The sequence below is a fragment of the Phascolarctos cinereus genome, unplaced genomic scaffold (assembly GCF_003287225.1).
Source record: "Phascolarctos cinereus isolate Bilbo 61053 unplaced genomic scaffold, phaCin_HiC Scaffold_5;HRSCAF=322, whole genome shotgun sequence".
In the NCBI taxonomy this organism is placed as follows: domain Eukaryota; kingdom Metazoa; phylum Chordata; class Mammalia; order Diprotodontia; family Phascolarctidae; genus Phascolarctos; species Phascolarctos cinereus.
Window position 1 is genome coordinate 240,172,088 of NW_027555958.1, and position 15,161 is coordinate 240,187,248.

At 40.6% G+C, this 15,161-nt stretch overlaps 1 protein-coding gene across 1 annotated transcript; it reads right to left on the bottom strand.

The window, feature by feature from the left end:
• Positions 1-6,491: 6,491 nt before the first annotated feature.
• On the bottom strand, positions 6,492-14,615 carry SRSF3 (serine and arginine rich splicing factor 3). The gene is made up of 6 exons (XM_020999446.2): positions 14,485-14,615; positions 12,497-12,704; positions 11,110-11,244; positions 8,838-8,876; positions 8,154-8,240; positions 6,492-8,005 (listed from the first exon to the last, which is right to left on the bottom strand). The coding sequence occupies exons 2-6, from the start codon at positions 12,700-12,702 to the stop codon at positions 7,978-7,980; spliced, it is 495 nt and encodes a 164-aa protein (XP_020855105.1). The 5' UTR covers positions 12,703-12,704; positions 14,485-14,615; the 3' UTR covers positions 6,492-7,977.
• Between the last annotated feature and the right edge of the window lie 546 nt (positions 14,616-15,161).

Genomic DNA, 15,161 nt, shown 5'->3' on the forward strand with positions numbered 1-15,161 from the left:
CAAGAGATGTGGGAGGGGGTCGAAGAATGGGCTTTAAAAGTGAATTCTATCAAACATTCATAATACAATTAACTCAAATTTTGTATAGATTGATTGCAAAAATAGGGAAAGGTGGCACCCTGCCCATATTAGAGAATAGAAGGGCAAACAGGAAAATCAGGAAATGTGACCTGTTCGCTTCTTTCAGGGAAATATCAGGTCATCGCATTTTCAGACAGATACGTATGAGGTAATATAAGGTAAAGGGACTAAGTGAACCATGGAATGGCAAAGCTGGAAACGTAAGAAATTAGCTAGTCTAACCTCCTGATTTTTAAGGGTTCCCCCTAGTGTTTTCATTTCAGAAGCAGGGGACATGATGAACCTGCTGATAAACTGAGGACCTATTTACACCTTTATCGTCGATGACAATAATTGTAGGGGAGAGAAATAATAGGTTCAAATATAAATGGATAGGGACAAAATAAACATTGAGTGATTTGGGGTGAGAGAACTTGCAGTTGGAAGAATAAGGTAAGACTTCTTAAAGCCTTAAATGGAACCTTGAAGAGAGGAGCCAGGGTTTCCAAGAAGTGGGAGGTAAGAAGTTAAAGCATTCCCTTTATAAGGGACAGCCTGCTAGAAGGGACCAAGGGAAGGCTGTGTTAAGGGGGAATAGAACCAGTTTTGCTAGGGTATCAAGTGTGTCATGCAATCAGCCTGGAAAGATAGGATGGAGCCAAATTGTGAAGAGCTTTAAATGATAAGAGCAATGAGGAGCCACTGAGACTTATTGAGCAGAAATGATGGGGTCAGAACTCTCTTTTTAGGAGCTTTCAATTTGGCAGTTGTTTGGAGGACAGATTGGGGAAATGAGAGGCTTGAACAAGAGTTCAATTAGGAGGCTATTGCATTAAGTCCAGGCTAGAGGTGATGAGGAAATGAACTAGGGTGATTGTAGTTTAAGTAGACAGATGCAAGAGATGCTGAGACAGAATCTAAGACTTGTCATCTGATAAGATGTGGGGACCAAGAGTGTGGTGCAAATTAACATTGACACTCCCTCATCTCTTCTTGGACTCACTTCTTGACATGCTTTATTTCCTTGATGGTCCCAATTTATCTTTCATGAGACAACTATTGTATGTTTTAAGCTCTAAGCTCAGTATCAGAAGGTCTTAAGATTTTAAACTGCCGAGTTTGTGTTTTGGTTCAGTCATTTTGAGTCATGTCTGACTCTTTGTGACTGCATTTGGGGTTCTCTTGGCAGATACCAGAGTGGTTTGCCCTTTCCTTCCCCAGCTCATTTTACACATGAGGAAACTGAGGCAAACTGGATTAAGTGACAGCTGGTAAGTGTCTGAGGCCAGATTTGAACTCACGAAGATGAGTCTTCCTGACTCTAGGTCCAGCAGTCTATCCAATGAGCCACCTAGCTGCCCAAGAAAAGGATCTTAGTGATCACCCAATACAACCATCACCACGAATTTTATTTTTAAATTTTACTGATTTTTTCAATGTAATGATGAAAAGTGAAGTTAAGAAAAATCAGAGGCAGCTAGGTGGTGCAGTAGATACAGCTCTGGCCTTGGAGTCAGGAGGACCTGAGTCCAAATCCGCCCTCAGACACGTGACACTTACTAGCTGTGTGACCCTGGACAAGTCACCAAAAAGCAAAGAAATAAAAATAAAAGTCGACAGGAAAAGATTGCCCTGTACCATTCTGTACCGGTAGTTCTCCACTTTCAGTGCTGTTCACAGCACTTAGTACTGCACCTTGTAAGAGTTCTTTAGGACCAAGATGATAATGTCCATGTTTGCCCAGTAATCCTCCAGAGCGATCTACTCAATACACTGGAGGTCGTCTTCTTGTCCTTGAACACGACTGCACTGCTTGGGTTGGCCACCTGTCATTCCTCATTCTGGATACCACCCGCTTGCCTCTTTCTTCTCATGCATGTCTTCCCCCAGTGTTAGGGTTTTTTTTTTAACCACTCTTGCCTTGAGCAAGTTTGTTTTTAATTATCGTATGCTTTTGGTTGCCCGTTACATCATCTGTAATTTTAATTCTTCCAAAATCATGGTGTTCTGTGATTTACTCCCTTATACAGCTCACTCAAATACTAGGTTTAAATGCATGGCTTTTTGCAGAAGCATTTTGGGATCATTGGAAAACACTAATTTTTCCAAAGGTAGTCCTATCCAAATATTTTCTTCTACTCAGTTCTGGGTCTAGAACATATACATGTGCAGCACCCTCCTCAAGGTATTGATGAGACTAAATGGACAGTTTGCCTATATGGCCTGCATGTCATTGTCTGGAGACGGAGAAAGAACTTAGTCACCCCTTCCCTAACTCAGTGACACTCAGCTCTACGAAGCTCTTTCTTGGACACTTTCACTCTCAATACTCCATGCATTTTTGTTTTTATCTTTTTTTTAGGCAATTGGGGTTAAGCGACTAGCCCAAGGTCACACAGCTAGTAAGTGTCAAGTGTTTGCTCTGAGGCCGGATTTGAACTCAAGCCCTCCTGACTTCAAGGCCAGTGCTCTATCCACTGCACCACCTAGCTGCCCCTACTCCATGTATTTTCACTGGTTGCCTGGAACTATCTGGCTTCTCTTAAGTCTCAGCTAAAATCCTATATCCTACAAAGAAGCCTTTGCCAAGGCCCCCTTAATGCTAGTCCCTCCCTTTCAGATTATCTCCAATTTATCCTGTATATAGCTTGTTAATATCTAATTGTGGTCTCCCCATTCGATTACGAGTTCCTTTGACGGCAGAGACAAGGTCTTTTTTTTTTCTTTTCTTTGTATTCCCAGTGCATAGTGCTTGGCATACAGTAATCCATCGATAAATAAACATTTTTATTAAGTGCCTACTACATGCTAAGCGCTATGCTATGGATTCAAAAGGAGGCAAAAGACAGTACCTGTATTCCAGTTCACAAACTAATGGAGGAGACAACAGGTGAACAAATATATACAAAGCTAGCTATATATAGGAGAAGTAAGAAATAATTATCAGTTAAGGTGCTAGAATTAATAGGGGTTAGGAAAGTCTTCCTGTAAAGTTGGGAGTTAACAGAAGCCAGGTAAATCAGTAGGAGGAACCGAACAAAGAATGTTCCAGTTACGGGGGACAGAGAAAATTACTGGAGCTGAGAGATGGAGTGTCTTGTTCGTGGAACAGCTGGAGGCCAGTGCCCCTGGATCACAGAGTATGTAGCAGTAAGCAGTTAATAAATGCTTGACTGACATCAAGGGGTACAGTCACCAGTTCTAGCCCAACGAAGGGAAGAACCATAAGACTACAGATGGGCAAATACTATGATTGTTTTTTTAAATAAGTTCTTCAGATGACAGGTAAGTTCAAATGACTTCTTTAAATATTAATTTGGTTTTGCTTAGCTTCACTTCTTAAAAAAAGAAACCTCATCATAAGGAATGACTGGGAGTGGTGAGATATATACAAGATATATATACAAAATATAGGTGAAATAAAAGTTATTAATGAAAATCAATTTTAAAAGTGAAGTCAGGCCAAACCATTTCCTTTTCTTGCAGGACAAGTAAATTATGGGAATGCTGTAGCCTTAATATACTTGGATTTCTCCAAGTCTTGTAGGCAAATATGGAAAGATGTAAAATGTATGGCTGTATTTAGTGGATGGATGCAGACCTGGTGGAATGACCAGACACAAGAAATATTTGCTATTCTGGAGGGAAACCTCTGGCAGAACAAGGAACTTTGTTCACAGTTGATGACCGACCACCTTTATTAGTTGTGAAGATAATAGCAAGTTGGTCAAATCTACAGGTGACACAAAACTGGAAAGGGATGGTTAACATTTTGCATGACATGGACATGATCAATTCGGGATTTGTTTTATCTAACTGCATTCAAAGGTGTTTCCACCCCACCCCATCCCCCTAATTGGCTGAGTGGTAGTGGTGAAGGATAGAAAATAAAAATGCTGCTGCAATTCATGACCTCAATAAAAAGGATTTATAGAAGCCTTCCTCAACGTATTTATTTTAAAACAAATCATTTCCTATGCAGTCCTCAAAATGCTTTAGGTTTGCAAAATTCAATTTGGAACTTGGAAATCTTTCATGTAAATTCTTTTCATAGTTGACATGACCCCTTTCTACATATAGTGTTTATTGCCCATTATAGAGGCTCCTGGGTCCCAGAGCTTAAGATGATTTGTATTCTTTCCCTTTCCCACTCCTACCTCCCTCAACAAAACCCAGGCTACTTATCTTAGGGAACACAAGGACAAATTTGATCACTAACTTCACTTTACTGTCCTCTGAAATAGATACATGATTGAGTGCCAGACTTTGCTGATACTTTATTATAGCTTTAACTTCAGCTTCTACACTAAGTATATTACAATGATTTCCCCAGGTAAGTCCTATTCCTATTCTTCCTCACAGCAGAGGGACAAATACTTGAGCAGAGATGGCTCCAAGTATGGGCCTAGAGTAGACAGTTGTTTAGGAACCTGCCTAGTTCAGTCCATGCATAAAGGCTTCTCACCACAACAGGTCATCAAGTGTCCATAACAACTACACACTATTGCAGAAGTACATAACCTCAGTGGCTTCAATGTTAGACCTCATATTTTATATTATCAGTTTATCTTTTTAGATGTAAGCTTTTGGGTTGCAGAAAAACTGTTATCCTTCCAAAGAGAACAAGCCATTTCACCAGAAATTATGCATAAGCCAAGCAAATCATAAACTAAATAGCAACCCAAGGGTGAGAACAAGGAACATCTGGGTTAATTTCAGAAGGCTTTTGATTTGCTCAATAATCCAGTCCAAACTCTAAGAACTAGCATGTCAGTCTGGTTAAGGCATTACACTTTGGCAGACCTTGGAAAAACAATCATTACATCTTAAATATTTGGCTTCCTTATGACTATAGCAGGCAATAAGCCTGTATTGAACTGTGTTGACATTTAAGCTTTATTTTCTTTAATAAGCAGACATAATTTTAAACAGCAAAAATGAAACTAAAATTAGGCAATTAGCAATGTAGGATATAACCTTTAGCATCTTCTCATTCAGGAACTAATATCATATAATTGCTTCAAGTACTAAGCTCTAACAAGAACTAAAAGGTATGACCTAAGGACATTATCGAGGACCTAAGGAACATGAAAGCACTTGGAAAATACCAACTATTACACAAATAAAAAAAGTATTTGAGAACGTTTAACTCTGGCAATTTGTAACTCCTTTCCTTTCCTCTCCCATTGCCCTGGCTGGGACTAAGTGGGTGATGCATCAACACAGGACATGAGCAATGACAGATCTGGCCACATAGAAATACTCAACTAAGATATATAAATTATATAAACACCTCTGGGTTTTGAATTACCAACCCCCAACCCCCCAAAAAACTTCCCTCGATTAGAATGGATCAAAACTATTAACACAGTGACCCCCAGTGGACACTTTAATCAGTATACTGCAAGCTGAATTTTGACATGGTAGTTTAGAAATGACTAATTCCAACTTTAAAAATTTTAATGCTGGGGAAATTACACATAAAGGCTTAAAGCCATTAACTCCTTGAAAACAGGGAATTATATTAATTTTGTATCTCATATATATATATATATATATATATATATATACACACACACACACACACACACACACATACTGTTGACTGAACAGTATAAAGGCCTATTACAGCGTGAAGGAGTTTTGAATCCTGGCCAGTACTAGTTACATGTTATGCAAGTTGGTCTACCTAAACCACGTCTTCATCTCCCAGCGTTGCCGAGGAACATTGTTATAAGCTTCTTTCCCACACACCACCTCTAGCTTTTCTAAAACTCCGTACTTCATTTCAGACAAAAGTGAACTCATCTAATTTACACACACATACACCAAAGTATATTTTACTACACACACCTCAAAGTAGCATTACTTCAGAAGTGGGGCAGATGAGGGTGGGTTATTATGAGGAGCCTTTTGTGTAGGAACAAATCAGCTTTCATAGTCCAAAGGAAAAACCAGGAGAGGTGAGGCTTCTTGGGGGCACACAGCAGAAATAAAACTCCTATCTTGAGTGGTTCAATTCTGGTGAGATCACACCCTCCCCCCACGGAACGAAGCAGAGCATTGAAATGTTTAAACATTGTAGAATAAAAAAATCTCATTTTAAGTAAAATTCTTCTGGCTTCCTGTTTAGCTACTTTTTTTGGATCAGGAGGCCTCCTGTGAACGAAAATCTGATAAAAAAAAATCTGAATGTTTTGTTAACTGTTGCTACTTAAGTCTTCTCAGAGGTGGGTAAAAATCCCAATAAAAGTTGAGAGAAGCCTCAGATAATATGCTGAATTTTTAATAAAAGGTTCAGGACATATTTTCAATGAAAATTACTTAGAATTTTATCTCATCAATGCCTGAACCAACATTGAGAACAGAATTTATGATTCATCACCCAAAAACTACTTTAAAAAGCACATTTAAGGAAACTAAGCCACAAAACTGTTACATTATGATTTAATCTAAGTGCACAAAATTTTGAAATTACAATCCCTCCCAGAATCTAGGAAGGTTAAGCATGCCTCCATATTTTCAGTTCTGTACTGTTACATTTGAGCTATAATGTGAATTTTACATCATGATGCTTAGTTTGGAATTCCCATGCAAGATCTCAACTTAAAGAATGGAAGCAATCTAAATTTAAGTGAGAATTGTTTTCATGCTGAAAGCCTCTAAGGGCCATTTCAATTTGGTTTACAATGAAATATATCCTGGAATTATTCATCTGAGCAAGTTTCAGTATCATGAACCCTGAACTGGCTTCTCTTTTTAAGGAGTGGGCAACTATAATTACCTAAAAGAACAAACCACCCCACCAAGAAACCACTCTCAAAATAATCAAGTCCAACTCATAAAACAGCAGCTTTGTGCAATCAACTGCTTTTATACAAAGAACTGTGATGAACAGTGGATTCAACTGGCTATCACACAAATAGGCTAGCTAGTATTTTATTACTCCAAAAGCACTTTAACAAGAAAAATATAAGTATGGCTTCTGATAGGAATGTTTAAACCTGGACTGCATGTACCAAGCTCATAGGCTGAATTAGGTTCTACAAGGAAAACTTAAGTATTCAAGTTAAGCAACAATTTGTAACCAAAACTTTAATCCCGAAGGTCTCACAAAACATGTTACAAATGACATCATGAAAAAAATCTTGCACAGTAACTCAAAAAGTTTCATCTCTACAATGTACCCTTAAACTCAAAGTTTGTGTGAATGGTTAATTTTGAATATCACCAGTTACTTACTCACAGTGCATCAACTACAAAAATAATGTATGACCTTAAGTGGAAAAACTAAACTTCCTCAAAATCTTTTAAGGTTTTCATTCAAGACATGTGTCCACTTAGAATGAAAAAATATTTTTTTTTTCTTTTCTAAATCTGCCATCACACTTTTTGAACAAATGTCTTATTTTGGTATGCTTTTTACTTCCCAATCTACCTGCTGGCCTGTTCTAAGAAGAGCTTTGAAACACTGCATTATGTTTAACTGCAGCCATACATATAACTCTGCTGAGGACAAAAACTGAGGCGGCTCTCTCCAAGTAGGCTCTCATTTTTTCCCCAGAAGACACAGTGTCAAGTGTTTTTTGGCCACTGCAGGCTTTACAGGTTAATTTGCAAACTGATGCAAAATGAACAGAATAGCAATCAATAGAAATTAAAATTTTGTTTAAGGGAACACTGTAAAGTAACAAATTCTTGGTATTACATGCCTTATATGATCTGTTTCAAACCATACAGATACACATCTTTACATGTGTCACCGTTACAAGACAATAAACAAATTTTAACAGCTAAAACATTTTAAAAATGCATTGAGCTTATGAAGGCTCAAACGAAAACTTGTAATGTTCTGTACATGCTCCTGTCAAATGAAGGGCTACTTCCTGTACACCACTCCTCTTGAAGGCCGATGTTCTATTTCCTTTCGTTTGACCTAGAGCGACTGAACAAGGGGAAACAAATTATTATATCTCAATACCTATGACTTGAATCTGATAAAAATATCTATTTTGCATTATGTTAAACACTTATTTAAAAATCACAATATATAGCTATTTCTGCAGTTTTCTCAAATTATTTAAGGAACCTACCTACGAGACCTGGAAAAGGAACGAGAAGGCTTATGATTTCTCTCCCGTGACAATGATCTCTCTCTTCTTCTATCTCTTGAAAGGGACCTAACAGCAGTAAAGGAAAGAAAGATCAGCATGACAGCTCGAATTTAAGTGGAAATTTATTTCAAAGAACTAGTAGGATTAGATTTAAAGGTGACCCATCTAACATTCAACAATATTCACCACACACCTACTATGAGGAAAGTACCGTGACGGGGATTTGAGGACAAAAGTCTACTCTTAAAACTACAGAATTCTTCTGTATACATACAGGTAAGAGTAGAGGGGGGAGAGGGAAAAATCAAGGAAGACTTCCCAGATGGTGGGCAGCACTTGGGTTGAGCCTTTAAGGAAGTTATATATCTTGAAAGGCAGAGAAAAGGAGGGCATCCCAAGCAAGGGAATCAGTTTGTGTAAATGGAGGGGGCAAACATATAAAAGGTTGAACTCGGGTAGAAAAATAGGTAGAAGATCAGAGGGCCTTGGGAACTCCAGGTTGAAGATGCTCTGTCTTGTCCCCCAAGCAAAACGTAGCTTGTAGGAAAAGACCCATAAATGACTTGTGGGTCATTTGAAAATTCCTTATACACTTCAACTGACAAATATACAATAAAGAATTACTGACAAGAGCCCCCAATCAAAAATATACAATTGCTTTACCTGCTCCGGCTTCGAGAAAAGCTTCTTCTTCGTGGTGATCTACAATCAGAAATAGGACAAATCAGGCTCACCATCAATTTTAGTATTTATGGCGTGAGGCATTTCCCAACTTTTCAATCTCACTGTTGGGCCCAGTGATCGTGCCGAAGAACTGGCACCCATCGTCCAAAACAAAAAAGCACAGAAGGATTAAGGAACAAAAAGCTCAAGTGAAAAGCAGGTATTCCAACCATGAATTCACTTTAACAAAGAATGCTTCACAGCAGATCTGTCCAATGCAAAACTTCCACGTCAACTAACTTCACTACCCAAACACCACGCCAAAATGTAGTCCCACAAGTAGTTCCAAAAACAGTGCCATAGACCAGTATTTGGAACCCATGCAAACCTAGAAGTCCATGACAAGACTTAAGGTACCAAGTGGATAAAGTGAAAAACTGTGAAAACGCGCTCGGTGTAAATATTGATGCCATTAAGTGATACATTAGAACTGCATATTTGTGATTGTCACATTTTAAGAGTGTGTTTAGGCTTACAAAAAATTACCTTAGCTTGGCCCACTTCACCCCAAAAATTGTTTTAAATTTTGAAAACTGTTAGTAAAACCATTTAAAGGTGATAGGATTCGACAAAATTTTGCTAGAAAGGAAAGCTAAAATTTGTTAGAGATATTAAATTTTTAGTTTGGCATCTCACACATGCAAATGAGTTTTGCTTGAGGTTCTAGTTACATTAAAAGTTCCCTATCACCCTTAAAAGTTTTATTCAAGCAATATCTGTACGTTACCATTCAATTATGCACAGCCAGCCTTTGATCGAGAAAAGTAATTACTTAAGCCGCTTACTCCTTATTTTAACCAGCAGTAAACTGTATAAGCAGGAAAAACTTACTAGTTTTGGGTTTCAACAAGCTAGAAATGGTGAGGTGAGGCTGCCGGACTGACGGCCAGGAAGAATTTGCTGAAAAGGTTTTGCCAGATGTTGCGTTGTATTTAGTTGGTTGGCGAAGGGGGTGTTGTGGATTTTTCCTGCTTTTTTGTTAGCCGAAGGCTGCTGCTGTAGTTGTTGTGAAGACATTTGGTAAATAAACAGCTGAGCTGATTGGCCAGGAATGTGTGGGCGGTCGAGGTGGCTGCTGCCGATTTGGTTAAGGTTGGAGAGAAGGCTGAGAGAAAACAGCATGCTCGGGAACCAAAGGGCGGTGCAACCTGACGACTGGCCATGCCTGGGTCATGTGAAACGACACCAGCCAAGCTGAATGGGGCGCGCTGGTCACATGACGCTGAAAGGGCTAGTTGACTGGCTAATGCAGACTCAGAGGGTGGTGAGAAGAGACATGATGGTGACTCTGTAACGGGGTTCATTTTTATTAATAGATGGACCAAAAAGCACAAAAAAAAAATGAAAAAAAAAAACAAGCCATCAGTACAACCATCTATTAGCTAACATATAATCTTATTACGATGGGCAACAAGTGTGGGGTGATTTTTTTTGGCCTTTTGTTTGTTTTATTTTTAAAATAGCAGAAGGGGCACTTTCAAACTCCTATCTCCTAGGAAGGACTTCACTCACCTTTAACAGGTAAATAAATTCAGTCCTGTAGAAATCATGTTGGAGATTTGAGGAGATGCAGATAGCCTCCAGACAACAATGCCTGGGACCAAGAATGATGTGCCATTTTTAATTACCAAAAAAAAAAAAAACGGAAATTTCAGATTCGGGTTTGAAAAACTTAAGATGATTGGAATTACATCCTGTTTAGCCCCCTTTATTAGTGACCTAAGTTTAAACTAGTTTTTAAGATTAATTTCTACTTCACCAGTTGTAACATTCTTAACAAATATTACAATGTGCAAATAAAGTAGAAAGAAACATTTGTGTGGGAAGGTAGACTGTTGTTATGTCAAGTCTGTCATTATTGAGTCAAGAAATAGGAAATGGACTAAATTGAAGTAAAAGGGAAGACTGGAAAAAGATGTGACTAGAAGATGAACTAAAATAACTTGAAGAAGATAGATCCAGGACTGAAGTTACTGACTATTAACTTGAACAGTGACCTAAAGACCAAAGCCAACATTCAGCATCAACTTACATAAAAGTCCCCACTATCGCCCCAGCAAGGCTGTTTAAAAACAAAAAACAAAACAAAAACACCTCAGGAATATCAGCAATAGATGTTACCCATCAACATGCTTTAGGGAAACACCTGCTCCTATATTGCTCTATGGTTTAACACCAAGGGCTCTAAACGAATTCTTTGATTCTAAAGTACCTGCGACGGGGTGGAGGACTTCTTCTCCGATAATCATCCCTTGGTCGACGACCCCAAGAAGGTGGTGGACCACGATTACGACTTCTTTTCTCACCATTCGACAGTTCCACCCTTACTCGGCAGCCACAAAGCGTTCTTAAAGGAAAACACATATATGTAACTAAAAAATGTCCTTTAAAAACACACACACACACAAACAACTACAAACATTTTAGACATAGATCCTTGCAAAACATACTTTCCTAATCCAACTCTCTCATTTTACAATTGAGGACCTGAGGCCCTGAAAGGTCGTGACTGATATGGACTTCAAATCCAGCACTTTTTCTAAAAGCCCTTCAAACAGTGACATAAAAGTTTGATGTTCTCTTTTCCTTCACCATTTCAAATAATTTTATGCAAAATGACTATAATAATTTGCAATAAATAAGCATACTTATTCAACATTTAAGCAGTTACATGGTTGAGACATTGGGAGGAATATCAAATTACTAAGGCTGATTGCCTCCCTCAAGATATTATATTCCTATAGGACATAGCTGCTGCTTAGACACACAAAACTTTCAAGGCAAGACGTTAAATGCAAAAAATGTTGAGAAATTTGGAGGTAAGTTTACACGATCAAGTTCTTAACAGGTCAGAGACCATGTCTCAACTTCGCATCCCAACTCAGCAGACAATATTTGTGTTAAGAATTCATCTTGGAATCCCTTACCACTGGTTGTCTTAGTGCCAATATTAAAACTCTGCCTGGCTTAGTCAGAAGCAGTACGATGGGAATACAAATGAGTGGGTTAGCATATATGTATTCTAGGCCTAAAAAACAGAACATCTGAACACTAGATGGCATAGTACAGGTAAATTAAGCATAAAAAACACTAATCAATTTTAGTTTGACATTTTCTGTGGTGGTTTTGTGATACCAAAGTGCAATAATTCTGAGAGCAATAACAGTGGCCATCAACTCTAACCCTACCCTAATACTACTTTTAAAAAGCTTCAATAGCAACTCTAAAAAAATTAAGTCACATGCAGACTTCAGTAAAAAGAGATCCTACTTAGTAGTCTATGCAAATGCTAACTTTACTGTGGATGAGAATCACATCAGGTTTGCAATAAATCACTAGTGATCTAGTTGTACAGTTTCACTGGTATCAGAGAGCTCCCAATTGATACTAAGTGTGTGATGATGGGCAAATTAGCTATACTATATGCCCCAGTTTTCACTTCTGTAAAATAAAAGAATTGCCTTAAAATGTTGTCTATGTAATTGTGTTATAATTGTCTAATGACAATCCATTAAGTTATTTCTTTGAGTGAATTCAATGTGTAAATGTATAATTCATATATAACAAGAAATAACTTCAGAGAGATGATAGAATATTACCTTCCATCTAGTTCTCTAACAGCATCAGCTGCATCTCTGGGATCTTCAAATTCAACAAAAGCAAAGCCGGGAGGATTTCTTGCAACCCACACACTTCGGAGTGGTCCATAATATCCAAAAGCCCGCTCCAATTCAGTCTTGTTGCCATTGTTACCAAGGTTACCTACATAAACCTTACAATCCAGTGGACAAGAGTCACGATGCATCTCTGTAACGAGACAATGGTAAATGGCAAAAAAATGTTTAGTATTTGCAAAACTTTAATAAAATCCTTTGTCAGTATGACTTAAGATGCTTACTTATGTAACGATCACTAAGTTCACTCCAATAGAATATCAAAGACAAGAAAAGTCCAATGAATTTCAATTCACTTCTGCCAAGCACTCACCAACCCCCCCCCCAAACTATCCTTTCATGCTTTTATGCAGTAGCATATATGGGGAAGTAGCTCCAGAGGCACAGTCTTTGACAAAATACCAGTGTCATTTCATTCCAAGATCCCCACCCCTAAGGTGGCCCTCAAGTGCCCTTGAAATCCAAGGCTTGTGGTCATTAACCACTCATTTAATTATTCTTTATTTTATATATATAAAAGCTTTCTGTAAGAAGTCTTTCCCCTTCCTCCTTTGCTAGTGCCTTTCTGAGATCTCCAATTTATCCTGTCTTCTTTGTACACAGTTTTTTTTAAAGCATGTAGACTCTCCCATTAGATTGTTGGGGTGGCAAGGAACTATTTGTTTTTCCTTGCATCCCCAACCCTAAATAAGTTTGGGGCCTGGTGCACGTTTAAGTGTTCAACGTTCGTTCATTTGATTTGTAGATCAATTACTGCAGATCACCCCTCAAAAAGGCAAATTCATGCTGATCTGAATATTCTTCATAGTATTCTCCACTACCTTTCACCAGTGGGCCATTACTGCTTTGTGTATCCTTGGTAAAAAATTGCATGAAGCCAAGGGAAAATAGGTAAAAAAACCCAAAACATAACCCCCCCCCCATGTTAAAAAGTCAAGTACGCTGCATTCTTGGTTGTCACACTTATCTTGAGTAACAATATAATTTTTAACTTCATTGGGCATAGTTTGGAAAATCTTAACCCAAAAACCAAAGATCTCAAGAAGGGACTCTGAGCCAAAACGACGAGCAAAACGTCTGCCATCTCACCCACTTGAGCCAGTCCAAACACATACTAGGTATAAACCATGCCACACCCAACCTAAGGATTTTTCTGGGAAGCAAGTCAGTACAGGCTGCATCCAAATTTGGAGGTAAACACAAATTGGCCAAAAACCTCACACAAGTTCCAAACACAACTAAAAAGACGGACGCTCATCGCAACAGGTTTCGGGCCTGTCCCGAGGCCGCCTCCAAACGTACGGGGCAGATGGCGCGGGCCCAGAGGGCCGCCTAAAGCCCCGGTCTGCGCGCGGCACCCATTGGCCCACGCTTAACCGGGAGCCGCCGGGGGAAGCGCCAGCGTCAACAAAGCGGCCGCGTGCCCCCCCCTCCTCCCGGCAGGCCGAGCGCCCTCTCTCCAGCCCCCGCACTCGAGGCCCTGCATCCCCGCCCCCGCCCCCAGAAGCGCGGGCAGGAAGCTCCCTCCGCCGAGGCCGAGCCCGCGGCAACAATCGAAGATCCACTAGTGGAGCGAGCGGCGGCCGCACGAGCAGAGGCGCCATGAGCCGGGAGGCCGCGCCCCGCAGCCTCGGTTCCTCTTCCGGATGTGTCGTCCCCCGCTCCCTACCCCCTTGCCATCCTCCTCCGTCAACCCCCGCGGCTTCCCTCGCAGCGCCCCTCGGTTGCCCAGCCCCGGATCGGGGCTTCGGCGGTCCCTCCCTGCACCACCGAGGGCAGCTCCGCCGCCGGCCACCCAACGTCACAAAATGGCGGCGGCGCCTCTTTGTCTGTGCCCGGCCTCGCTTGGGCCTCACGACTACGACGGCGGCGAAAAAGAACCCAACCACCCGCTCCGCTGCCCGCTTCCTCACCGGGTGCTGTGGCTTCACAGGCAGGGATCCGACTCCCACCACTTGACTGGGTTTTTCCCGCTCCTCCCGGCTCTGTCCCCGCGCAGCTGTTGCGTTACTCCCCCGACGTCCACAAAATGGCGAACGCCGCCTTCGCCTCTGGACTTATATGCCTCCATCCCAGGCCACGTGATAGAGGGCTCTGGCCAATCAGAGGGCGAGGAACGCCATGACCGACACCTCGGAAGGGCCCGCCCTTCTTCTTAAGTTGTGAACCACGGCTTGGACAGCGGTTGGTTGCCGGGAGCAAGCGTGGAGGCTGTGCTTGTCCCGCCAAGGAAGGCCCGCGTCGCCAGATGCCGAGTGCGCGCGCATTCTGTGTGTTGCGCCTGGCTGTCAGTCGGCCCCCTCCCCCCCACCCCCCATTCCACTCCATTGTTGTTTTATCACCTCCGTTCAGTGTGCCAACGTATAAAAAATAATCGAAACCCACTCCAGTACCACAGGGTAAAATGCTGTAGACTTTTGTAACGTAGGAGTGTGGCCAGATGTTCTCAGCATACATTCAGGGACCAGGTATAGTGTTGCTGCCTTCTTGCAGATGGAAGACTCAATAAACCCGTCAATCAACTAGTATTTATTAAGCACTTACTGTTTACTAAGCACAGTACTAACTGCAGGGAATATTAAGAAAGGAA

What these genes read in the sequence shown, in the direction of transcription:
- SRSF3 (XM_020999446.2), bottom strand. Translation starts at nt 12,702, where the DNA reads ATGCATCGTGACTCTTGTCCACTGGATTGTAAGGTTTATGTAGGTAAC. An exon ending in AGTCCTCCACCCCGTCGCAG is followed by an intron (nt 8,877 to 11,109) that starts GTACTTTAGAAT and finishes TTCTGATTGTAG; the next exon opens with ATCACCACGAAGAAGAAGCT. An exon ending in TTTTCTCGAAGCCGGAGCAG is followed by an intron (nt 8,241 to 8,837) that starts GTAAAGCAATTG and finishes TACTGCTGTTAG; the next exon opens with GTCCCTTTCAAGAGATAGAA.